The sequence below is a fragment of the Eucalyptus grandis genome, chromosome 8 (genome assembly GCF_016545825.1).
Source record: "Eucalyptus grandis isolate ANBG69807.140 chromosome 8, ASM1654582v1, whole genome shotgun sequence".
Taxonomy (NCBI): domain Eukaryota; kingdom Viridiplantae; phylum Streptophyta; class Magnoliopsida; order Myrtales; family Myrtaceae; genus Eucalyptus; species Eucalyptus grandis.
This window is the reverse complement of record NC_052619.1, coordinates 14975977-14988680: the sequence shown is the minus strand read 5'-3', so window position 1 is coordinate 14988680 and position 12704 is coordinate 14975977. Positions and strand designations below refer to the sequence as shown.

At 39.0% G+C, this 12704-nt stretch overlaps 1 protein-coding gene across 1 annotated transcript; it reads right to left on the bottom strand.

Moving 5' to 3' along the window:
- Positions 1 to 2111: 2111 nt before the first annotated feature.
- On the bottom strand, positions 2112 to 11458 carry LOC104456736 (sucrose synthase 2). The gene is made up of 15 exons (XM_010071591.2): positions 10938 to 11458; positions 10462 to 10594; positions 9392 to 9543; positions 9089 to 9281; positions 8753 to 8871; positions 8430 to 8646; positions 8137 to 8232; positions 7885 to 8058; positions 7083 to 7199; positions 6820 to 6986; positions 4779 to 5003; positions 4006 to 4327; positions 3678 to 3922; positions 3383 to 3521; positions 2112 to 2530 (listed from the first exon to the last, which is right to left on the bottom strand). Exons 1-15 carry the CDS (start codon positions 11033 to 11035, stop codon positions 2492 to 2494), a joined length of 2436 nt encoding a protein of 811 aa, XP_010069893.2. The 5' UTR covers positions 11036 to 11458; the 3' UTR covers positions 2112 to 2491.
- Positions 11459 to 12704: the final 1246 nt, after the last annotated feature.

Below are 12704 nucleotides of genomic sequence, written 5' to 3'. Positions count from 1 at the left end.
CACATGGCACACCTCTCTCTCTCTCTCTCTCTCTCTCACGTTATGCTTTTCCCAGACAAATGGAAACGATCCAATAAGATGACAAGTGGCACTAATTGAAATGAGGCGCCTAGCGGTAGGGTTTCTTGCCTAAGCCAACGAACTGGATTTCTCTACCATCACAAAGATCAGATCGCCTCCTAACGAGGAAGAGACTCTGTATTTTGACTTATGTTGTGATCGCCTTGTCAGACCTGTGACCAACGAAGGCAATCACATGACCAACAATGCATCGATCTGTTTTCAAGGGAAACTAGGCCAGTCCTTAGTCAGGGACCAATCTAACCTAGCTAGTCTTGACCCGTTTTCAAGGGAACAAGCGAGTCCTTAATCCTAAGATCCTTGAATTTTGATCTGTGTAGATTGATTCTTGATCATAAGACTCTAGGGTTGATCTAATCCGGACCAATTCTGTATATATTATATATGTGTAATATAATTTTATCTACTATAAATCCTTTCACCTCTAATTCTGTTATTTTTTATGTGATTTTACCATGTAAATCATAAAATTGAAACCCAGCCCATATTTGATCACAAAAAGGGAAAAAATAGATATCCTCTTCACTTGCCTCAACATCACTCGCTCCTTGCCTCTAGAGCCTCCCCTCGCTCGCCTCATGAGCATAGCTCAGCTAGTGAAAATCGCTCACCTCTCTTGGTCTGCCTTATGAATTTATGTCGTTATCTTATCTTTAATTTATGTTTGATATGCACCAATGTTCATAATTTAGTTGCTCAATGTCATATTGTTAAAAGATTTGTAATTCTATCATTTCAAGAAATATAAAAAAATGAAATAAAAATCAATTGGTTAATCTCAAGTTGACTTTGAAATTGGTTGGTTCAATCCTTAATCTCATACTCAACAAGATTGATCCTGATCCAAAAATTGAGGACCAACATCGGTGCTGGACCGGGTCAACTCGAACCTTGCTCATTTCCAATTTAGATAGCTAGAAAGTTTGTATATTCTCTTCTAATTATGAGTTTGAGACTTGTTGGAATCAACTAAGAAGCAAATTACCGAATGCACTAACTCAATGTGAAGAAACGTGCCCTCAATTTGTTCCGAGTGAAGGACCGGTGAAGATACGCAAAAATTGAACACGTGAAATAGGGAAATACTTTCTTAATAAAATGTGTGGATTGCTTGCTCACGCACTCGGAATTTAATTTTCGACTGGATATAGACTCGAGAAACTACTAGAATGTGTTGATCGAATGCTAACCCGTGTCACTCTTGACAGTTGAACTTGGGAGTGAAATCACATGGCGGTTAAAATGTTTCCCACGTTGAAGGAACAAGCAAAACGAAAGGACGAGGAGAGAAACTCAGGCTTGGGGCATCCAAGGTCGCTGATAAAACTCAAGGGGACAGGGGGATAACATCGGGAGTGAATATACTATCATCGCACCTGGGAAAACATAAATTATGTTACATGTTACTTGCTGTTCGAGTCTAACGAGTAATTGACCGCTGAAGAGACCGCTGAAGAGAGAGAGAGAGAGAGAAGGACCTCAACACGTGACCAGCCTTATGACCAGTCTTGTATGCCGTTTTGAGCAGTGAAAAAGCTGGGGTTTCTGCAGGCTTGCAACAGTAAAGCGTCAGGGGCTACTTAAAAGCAGGGAAGGGAGTCCCTCGTTCGAGATGAGGCACATGGCCCAGCAGAATAGATTAGGTCGAGTAGCCCACGGACTCCAGACATTCCCCCACTGACTCGGACTGACGACTCGCTCGACAAGCGTCAACTGATGGGGTAAAATCTTAAACCCATCATCAGAAAGTGCAAATAATCTTCCTAAACCTCAATTTAGTTCAATTAAATTTCAAGCCTTTGCTAAAAAACGTAACTCAAGTCCTAAAACTTACTCTGCAAAATGCCACTCCAATGGATCACCCAAGTGATAAGCAAATCTGGGAATTGTTTATAAAAAGGACTTGAAAGGATATGATCGAATTTGGGACTCAATTGCGTTTTGATTTAAGTTTGAGGATGCACTTTTCCAAACTAAGCATATGCAAAATAAGGGCACAGCATGCAAAATCTAGTCATGTGGACAAACACTGGGGTAATGGAGCTTTTCATTAGAGGTTACTTCATATATGATCTTAATAGAGTTCAATAATCCAGAGGTCATTTTATATTTGACCTCCTTAAGATACCGACAATTCAGCATCTTAGGTTTGGAACTCATGATGCATATACATTACTGTCACGAGACTAAGACAACCGCACCATCAACCATTCTTCGCTCGTGACCATGGTTACAACCTCGCTGCAGAATTATTTTATGGAAATCATCATATCAAGAGCGCAAATGAACTCTGGCCCTCAATTATTCAATACGGAATGCTCATGCTTCTGCATTGGAGTGAAAGACGGAAATATTTACATGGCGAATGCCCCCGGGTGACAACCCCCTTGAGTTCGGTGATGCCACCAGATTAATGGGGCTCGTCGGCTGCCACGGGAACAGTTTTCACCTGAAACAAAGCAAGCATAAAGCATTAGGACACGGTTGAAACTTACCCTGTCTTCGCAAGCTTTCTTCCTCGATTAGAGAAGAAAAGTAGCGAGATTAACCTACATGCTTGCATTCAGGTATTAAGAAATTGATCGACATGGCAAATTGAGATAGAAACGTCTTAGTCTTGTTGAAAATTTGATCATGTTCAGCTTACACAGAGAGGGAATAACAATTTGCCTATTGAAAACAAAAACCTTTTACCATCGGTGTTGTCTCCATTTTCCACCTTTGCATATCTAGTACAAAATATAGTTGATATGTCATATTGGGACTAATTCTATCAGGGAATAAATAAAGCCCTCATGTAGAAATTTTGTCTGATCAAAGCCTGACATCCGAACAAAATTATCCAGCAAAACTGGTGAATCATGCAAAGAACAAAGCTAAACGGCAAAAGGCTGCAGACAAAATACTCAAGACATGATCTTTCTGACTGTGATGTTAAACTAACAGATATGAAAACAATCCGTTGTCAAATTGTTAGTGGAAGTAAGATTGATCCATTTTAACAAAGCAAGGTGGGATGAAACTTTTCAATATACGATAGATATGCTATCTCAGTTTCCCAAACCTACACCCAGGTGCCAACTATATTTTTTCCCCTTTTTCTCGGCCAAGCATTATATCATCTATCTGCATCCTTGTATTTCAGCATTAATTTACCAGTATAAAGTGTTGTTATTCAAGATATATGCAGATCAGCTCAGGACTGTCGTTTACATTGAAAGATTGAAGTATGAGGATGAAGCTAAATTGAAATGGTGACAAAAATACCCAGCATGATGAGAATTGTCTTCCAGCAACTTACCAATTCCCGGAATTTAAGAATGTAAAACATCTCAAGATATCGCCGGGTCTCACGCCTCTCGAGCTTTGAAACATACTTCCAGAAGCCATAAACCCCTGCCAGTGTCATCAGCCTCTCTGAATAAATCTTCCAGGTGTACCTATAGTGTAAAAATTCCATGTAATTAAGCATCAGAGAGAGCATGTCCAAAACAATCACTTCAGCAAGAATGTGTCCACAAAAATCTGACAAATCCCAGAATGATTCGAGATTTGGATAAACAAACCGTTATAGCAGAAGCTACTACTCCCCTAACCTTTCATAGATCCTCTGAAGTCCAGCAGCAGAGATTTTAGTCCAGTGATTGGGGTCCTTTTTACTTTGCTCAAAGAAATCTGCCAGTAGGGTAGCAGCCTGGTCAGGATGATATGGATCAATATGATATCCTGATACACCATGTTCAATTATCTCTGCCGGACCACCATGACAAGTGGCAAATGTTGGAAGGCCGCACGTCATAGCCTCAACAACTGTAAGTCCAAAAGCTTCATAAAAAGCCGGCTACAAACAGGAAAAAGAGTTAGAAGCGAAAAGGCACTATAATCCATGAGACTAAATGTTCATAGTGCAAGTTCAGAATCCACCTGAACAAAAACACCTTTTGTGTCTGCTATATAGCGGTAAAGCTCTCCATTACGTGCCCGATTTGTTTGGGCTGCCATCCAACGAAATTGACCATCCAAATTGTATTCCTTCATCAGTTCATGCATCTTTTCGATTTCTGCTATCTCTTCTCTGTCCTTTGACTTCTTCACATCAATGTAACCAGCCACCACTACAAGATTTGCTAGTTCCCTCAATTTTGAATTCTTAGCATAGCATTCAACCAGCCCTGTCATATTCTTCACTTTGTCCAGCCTTGCCATGGAAAAGATCATGGGCTTGGACCGATCAGACAATGATCCTCTGCGGCAATTCAATCAAGTGATGTAATTAGCAACCTATTATATTTCTCTTGTCAAGAAAGGCAATAGAAAAACAAATTTCTGGCGACCATTTTTCTATTACCATAAAAAGTGAGTTTGCATTTATCTAGTTAGAGCAATATCTGTCTTCCTAATATTAACAAGAAAAAGTGCATAACCTAACATCCAGATTACAAATGATATTTCGACTCTGAACTTCAAGGCATGGAACTGGGCTTTTATACCCTGGTTACTCAAATTTATTTTGAGAATACAGATGTTCTCCTAGAATAACATAGCTTGCTATGACCAAAAAGTATATAGTTTCTGAAATTAACAATCACACATGACGTCGAGTTATAGCATTTCTAATGCGACTGCAATTATCTTGACTGAATGAGGGCAAGAGGCTTCAGGTTAAAAGACAAATTAAGAACATAAATAAGACTCACATGTGCTCATCATTTTGTTCAGGATCATATAGCAGCTTTTCTATTGATCCATGCAAAGCTGTGAGTCTCTTCTGCTTTTCAGAGTAGGGGAAATAGATGCACATATCTGCCCCAGGGGAGACAATGTTGAACTTTGGATCAAAAACATCAATCCCATGAACAACTCTGTACAGCCCTGGAAGAGTGAAGGCAGTGTGGCTCTCATACTGCCCAACGGTATTTTTCCTGAGGGAAGAGCGAAGTAGTTAGAAACAATGGAGAAAGTGAGACAACAAAAGTATAGGAAATCCATAATTAGCGTCCAAACGCAACTAAACAATTCCAATTCCCAAGTGCACAATGGTTCCCAGGATACAGAACTACATAAAGTTTTGCACAATCGCTATAACCGCCTAAGAAAAACATAATCCAACATGTAACTGAGAATTAAAACCGCTGCACATTCTACAAGTCAAAACCACTTTTCAGGTGGAACTCTGCTCATGATTCCCCAATAAAAGTACACATTTCTCTGTTGTATACTTGAATCATTTCACCGCCAAAGACATTTCCATGCAGCCTGACCCAAGACAGCATTGTCAACAGCTTAAATCATGCATTTATTGTAACAATGGTTGAGAGCTGACAAAAATTTTGCAGATACTTGATGTCCACATATTGAAGGACTTGTAAACAATATAAAATATAATTGTGGAGAATCCATTTTTTCACTACCATAGAATGAGAGCTTTATACGATAACAGTAATACTATAAGGAATTACAATATTCTCGCCAGTTACCACTTGGGAAATATATTTATGGGGTTCCATTTCTCCAAGAAAGAATCAAAAGCTTCATATGCTCAGCTAAATCTGGATGCAATTTGGTCAACAAATTGCACCTCTAACTAAATATATTCAATCTCCAATTAAAATAGAAGCTTCTAACATAATTCATCCTGCTGCCTGAAATACAAATGAAACTAAGATCCCTCAATCAGGAATTTGCATGTCCAACGTTGATAATCTCTAATCCTATTCCTGTTGCTCAGGAAAACTTTCTACTACAAAAAATCCAAAGGCACTGAGATTAGACAATAAACGAGGGTCTCAATGACTGGAAAAGGACAGATATACCTCGCCTATCCATTAAGATAAGGAACTGGCTTACAGGGAAGAAACCAGAAGGAAATTTGTTTTCTCCTTGACCAATTGTTCTTGCTTTTTTCCTTGATTAAATAATTTAATATAATTTGGTCAATAATTTTTCTTCCTTTTAAGAAGATCAACTTGTGAAGCACTTTCAGTTGATTATGAACGATTTTGAGAATTTAAAGGTTACTTAATCTAGAGATGACGAGTATCTGTAGGATTAACATTTTCAACTTCAATCCTACTTTTGCACAAGTATCTATAGGATCACAAGTATCTTTTTCAGCTTTAACCAGCATGCACATTAGTGGCCACACAAACTGATCACATTCAGAAGCAACCTATTCATATTTATCAAATGTCAGATAACTATGTGGTGAGCGACATACTGCATGCACAAATCTTCGTTCCTTGATTTCACATGACTTTACAGGTGTAATCTTGTATATACTAAATCATGTGTCATGATAGATTTCCTACTGTAGGAGATTTTTAGGCAAAATATCGAAAGGGAATTTTTTAAGGTGCAAAAAGAACTTTTTCGGACAGGTTTGTCATTTTCTTTCTGATTACACATGACTCTATAGGCGTTGAAATCTCATATATATTAAATACTATGGAAATAAAGCTTTTTGAGCACATATGTCATGATAGATTTCCTACTGCAGGAGGTTTATAGGTAAAACATTGAAGGGGAATTTTTCAGGGTGCAAAAGGCAATTTTTCAGACAAATCTTCATTTCCTGATTTCACATGACTTTACAGGTGTTGTAATCTCGGGCATTCAAGTGGTATTCAGGCCAGCTTTTGAGCAACTTGACTGGCCTACCAACCCTGGCAATCTTATGATGTAAGTAATGTAAACAATCTACAATGAACAATTATTGTATTCAAGAAAAGGAAAACTTACGTTCCTGCTATCTCTTGGTATGTGCTGGTGATGATAAAGTCTGCATTATTCATGGCTAGTAAGTCAGCAGTAAATTGACATGAAAAGTGGTACTTCTCATCAAACTTTTTCCAATATATGTCAGAGTCCGGATATTTTGTCTTCTCCAAAGCATGTGCTATGGTGCACTGCATACATGACATGTGGTAACAATTATAGTTCAATGAGACTAGTATAATGGCAGAAGTTGCTAAAATAAAGAAGGAAATGGAAAAATTGCTAACCTGTGTGACTCCCATTTTATAAGCCAATAATGAAGCAACCAGATTACCATCACTATAGTTCCCAATTATAAAATCAGGAAAGCCTTGTAACTCCGCTGTAATTTCATGTGCTGCATCCTGTTCAAATAAAAAAAAACATTAACAGGGGCCGTCCAGAAAACATCCATTTCTAGTCAAACCAATTCACTATCTCAGATTCAGATAATCAGAAATGGTGCCACCCAGGCACACCCATTTGCTGAACAAATAGCATTTCGTTCTATCACATTAATGACTAAGAGTATGACCGTCTAAAAATTGAAGGATTGAAAAATTATATAAGGACGAGAAGCAGCACCAGTGACGAGCGTAATAGTGGATCAGTGACTACATATTCAAATGGTCAACCAAATAGGCATGGAATACAATTGGTGGAATAATATTCATTGTAGTACACAGTTCTGCAATAATTAAAGAAATCCAATAATGCAGGATTTACTTGGCAGCTCTACAATGGAAATTACAGTTTAATAAAGTCTGTGTTATTTGAATGAACTACCAGTCAGCCAACAATCAGCTGTATGAATAGAGATCCAAAGTATTGCAATTGAAAGATTGTCAAAATGTACAGCCAGGTAATGGAAGGGAGAAACTGAGAGAAAGCTGACTGCTAGTGGTTGAGAAAGAAAGCATCAATACTCACGTTTCAAGAACAATTAAGGGTAATAATAAGTGTAAATCAGAATATCTGCCGTATTAAAATATATCTTCGAAACATTAGTATGAACATGAAGAAGTATTCAAGTAATCCAGCAAAATTTACCAGGGCAAACGTCTCCAGATAAGGCCACACATCAAACCGAGAGATCCATTTACGCAGAATTCCTTGATCAGATCTGAAAGGAACTCGTAAGATATGACTATGTTCTGTTCCACTAACTCTTTCAAGCCGCTGATTACAGGTGGTTCCCTTTGAATCAGGTATTAGCCTAGTAACCTGGTAAACACAGAAAAACATATGTAAAGAGCAAAGGATGAACCACTCAATTTATAAGATACATCCAAAGGAACTTACAATAAGGATTTTGGGAGCTATATCCAGCCCCTGCTTCTGTATCCTCAGTAACATTTCATTCTCCAAGGCACGAACTTGATCCAGTATGTAAACAACCTACATTCAGGACAAACTAGATTTAAAGAAAGATGCTCCTTAGAACAATTAAAGAAAATACTATTTTGTCTTTAGTCATATATATATGTATGTATGTATGAGCAAATGCAAAGGAATTTACAAGATAGCTAAGCACTCTTGCACTCGAGACTGAAATAATCTACAAGCTCTATTTACCAAGATGAACAAGCAATCACCTGCCCACCGGTGTCAGGTAAACCCAACACATTTGCTTGCCCAAAGTATCCATGTGGAGACAAAATGACAACGTTAAACACCATAGGTATCCTCCCAAGAAATGTTTCTAGAGTAGAGGGATCAGGAGCCTGGAGTATATCCAATAGGAGATGAATCATTTCTAGTACCCTCTCTGCAGTATCACCCCACCCTCTCTCAAATCCCAAACCTTGTAACCTGTGTAAATTTAGAGTGGAGAAGGCAAGATACGTAGCATTAGAATTTAGAAGTATTTCTGCTGACTTGGTTTATATTCATAAGAGAATCAAGTCAAGGTGTCTACATATATTCAAATTCAGAGTATGGTGTATCAGTTGGCAGCTTCGAAAGATATTCTTCTGCTTTAGCCAAAGCAGACTGAAGCCTCGATATGCTCGGTATTCTATCATTCAGCATCAGTGTCTGCATAAAAAGCATAGTCAGAGAGGATCACTGCCAAAAACATATAGCAAGACAAAGAATTGAGACTCCAATTGGGCGAAGAGAAGGAATGGACAATGACTGCGATTGTACATCTCCAATCTGACTCAATAGCAGCAGTATGACTTAATACTGAATAGTAATATTATCACAACAGCAGATAATTCCATTCCAACAAATTTCTCTCTTGTAGACTTACATGGCCTTTATACTTGTGTGCTCGAAGAAAATTAAGTAATGGCTCCAAACAGTCTTTGTTGCGGAACATAATGGACGAAAGATGACGATTGAGAAATTGAACACCATTTCCAATGGATGAAGACCGATTTGGGCGGGGAAAAGATGCATTGAATGGCTCAAAATCAAGCTCAAGAACAAAACTGTCTTCAGACCTATCAAATATGAGGAAGAAATAAGTTTGAAGATACTAGATTCACCATTCAATCAACTAAGAGCCCAGTTGTACGTGTCTATGTTTACAAAGAATATTTGAGATGCTTACTTGCCATCCACAAGTTCTTCCTTGAATCCCAGATACTCTGAAACAGTCAGTTGCTCTACACTCAGTTCATGGACATTAACACGAACATATTCCCAGACACCAGGCCTTGGACGAACTGCTATAGCCACGAAAGGAGGCAAAACTATGGCTTCCTACCATCAGTATCACATATATTATACATTAAGAATGTAATGGAGAAAACAAAAGCAAAAGTAGTCATTCGAATAAAAACGTGTCACAAAAGGCAAAACAACAAAGATTTCAGGCCTCAAGAGGTATGAAAACAACTAATTTCTAGGTGTGGTCTTTGGTTGGTTCATCCACTACTGACCAGAAGGAAGCGTGTCAATACTCAGTCTGGACATATTCATCAGAATAAGCTCTCGTAGCCAAAACTTGAGATAAGCAAAACACACTTGAAACGGTTTTGGCATACTTCAAAGTTCATACACCACCTAAAAGAGAGAAGCAGGCACCAGGGACATGCAAAAGATGAAAGTTCAAAAGGTTTGTGGTGTTCAGTGTCATGATGAAAGTTCTAATCCATCTTCTGTAATGAGAACCAAGTAAGAAAGAAATTCAATGTCTTTGGTAATAATGTAATTTCTTTAGTTGTCATTGACAAAGGGTTCCCCGAGACGTAAATCAAAATGCTTTTTCCATTTCTGATGGTTCACATCTAGTTCGACTCTGCCGTCACAATACTTCACGTGGTTTTCAAATCATACTGGATCATTGATGGAGAAGTTACAAGGCCCTTGCTATACAGGCTCTCAACACTTATCAAACAACCGTGGTGAAGAACAATCCCTCTCAATCAACAATCAGACAGATCTCTTACTCTTAGGAAGCCAACAATCAGCTTCCGATTATTCTTACTCAAGAATCAGAAAAAAAAAAAAAAAAAATCAATTTTTGAAAACAGAAATACATACAAAATAAGTAAATTGCACGTTCAATAGCAGAGAAATTCAAATATAATGCTTAACGTGAACACTTTTTTCGATCATTTCCTGGCTGGCGAAACAATTATAATCTTCACCGGCATAAACTGGAGCCAATAGACAAACCTGTGCTGATTTCAAGACCTCACTGAAGGGGCCATCGCTGAGAGAGCTCTTCCCTTCGTCCTCGCTGATGATGTTCTCGAGCTCGTCCAGCAAATGATGCGGCTGCAGAATCCCCTTCCCCTGAGCCACATACCTTCGCGAACAAAATACGTCAAAAAATTAGACCATCGTTCTCAAAACAAGCCGAGAAAGCCACTCTCCCGAGAAACGAAGCTCTGATTTTTCCAACAGGACAGCATCGGCGCTCTCGCTCTGTCTTGATCCAAGGAAACAGGGGAACACAAGAACGAGAAAAACTCGGATCAACCTCAAAAGTTAAAAAAAAAAAAGGTTTCTACTTTCGCCTAGTTTCCTCCCCTCTGGCGTCGTAATTTCACCGTAACCGAACAGAACCGAGTTCACGATGAAACAAGCTTCAAGCGAGAGGAAACCCATCAAAGGAAAGAAACTAAAAAGGGAGAAGGAGGACGAAAAACCTGGAGAGAAGAGAGACGAGTTCGTTCCTGTGAGCGGCGAGAGTGTCCTCGACCCGGTCCCTGATGCTCGGGATTCGACCCAGTTTCGGAGCCGCCATGACAGAACACGCCGAGTTTCAGTCACCTTCGAACCTTCCCTCAAGCCGATCGACGAACAGAGCAGAAACCCAAGAATCCTCCACCCCTGCTGACGACGGGAGACGGGTATATATACACGTGGGTATCCGGGGTCTGGAAGCAGAGTGCGTGGGAGAGCGCGAACCGGGTAAAGCGCCGAGTGACGAGGGAGGGCGAGGGGAATAAGTAGTGGGCGGGACTGGACTCGTGGAGCTCTGCCAGTGGCGGCGTCTGCTTTGGGAGCACGGAGCGAATGGGGACAAATGATGGGGACACCGTCTTGGTGCTACGCACGCTCCGCAAGTGGGGCTGCGGGAGAGAGAGAGAGGGAGAGGACGAGAAAACAGGGGTGGCGTGATTGATTGGGAACAGAGCAAACCAGGGAAGTGGAAAGAGATGGAGAGAGACAGAGAGAGAACGAGAAAACAGGGGGACACTCGGCGGTTGGCGCTTCCGGTTTCCTCTTCGTATGCCTTAGAAAAAGTCTGAGGTGACGGGCAGAAAATAAATCGAAACGTCCTGCGACCAATAATCGGATGAACTTCAGGATGAGATCTACGTGATCAATGGTGGTGTCCACATCAATTCACTTAAATTGGTATAGATGTACAACCACTTCTAAAAAGCGGGGCAAAAAGTTTAACAGGGATGAATCGAATTGGATTTTGAGGCGCGGTTTGTAAAGGAATTGTTAATTTTGTTAATGTTTCCATTGACATATCATGATATTAAGGATAAGGCATTTATTTATACATTTGTCATATAAGGTTATTTTAAATTTCCTTGAATTCATGTTATTTATCCGTATTAAATTGAGTGATAAGATGATCTTCTACCTTAAATTTAAAAATTTCATTTATTAAATTTCGACTCTTCTTCTTCTTCTTCTTTCAAATTTGTAAGATGATCTCTTTGGATACGAAGATTGAGGGGAAGAGGTGATTTCGAAGGCCATCAACCCTTAAATTGGATGGCGGTTTGGCTAATGTATGAGCTTGCTTTTGGATTAGTATGGGAATAGTAATGCTAGTTGACCCGACCTTCTTCCCAAGACTATGTATTATATCATATTTTGCTTAATGTTGTAACAAATTAGAAGCTACTGATGTTATCATAAAGAAGATGTATATGTATATCATTAAACTCGTGCAATCTCTCATGGGGATGTGTCGATCTTGTTTTTTTTTTTTTTTTTTTTTTTTTTTTGGTACAGGATGGCTTTTGAGCAAAGAAGTAATGTGGAAGATAGGAAACCTAGACCTTCCCATGACTTTGCATTTTGATTTTTTGCTTGAAAAATGGACTAAAGTTGTAAAAATAACATTTAATATAAATAAAGAAGCATAAGTTTAGTAACTATACTTGTACAATTTTCATTGTAAGGGAAGTTTTAATGTTTGATTATGCTTAAACATGCTAATAGTTAAAAGGGGATATAATTATAAAGGAGATGTTTTGACATGGCATTTTGGGAAGTCACACATCTTACGTGGCACGACCAGTATTGACACAAACAAATTTTTTAAAGTAATTTTACTAGATTTTTTTCTTTTTATATTTTATTTATTTTTATTGATGGTCAAGAGGACTCTCAGCCAACCCTACTAAGCGAGGGTGTTGCTAGCCCTTTTCATGGCTAAGGAGGATGCG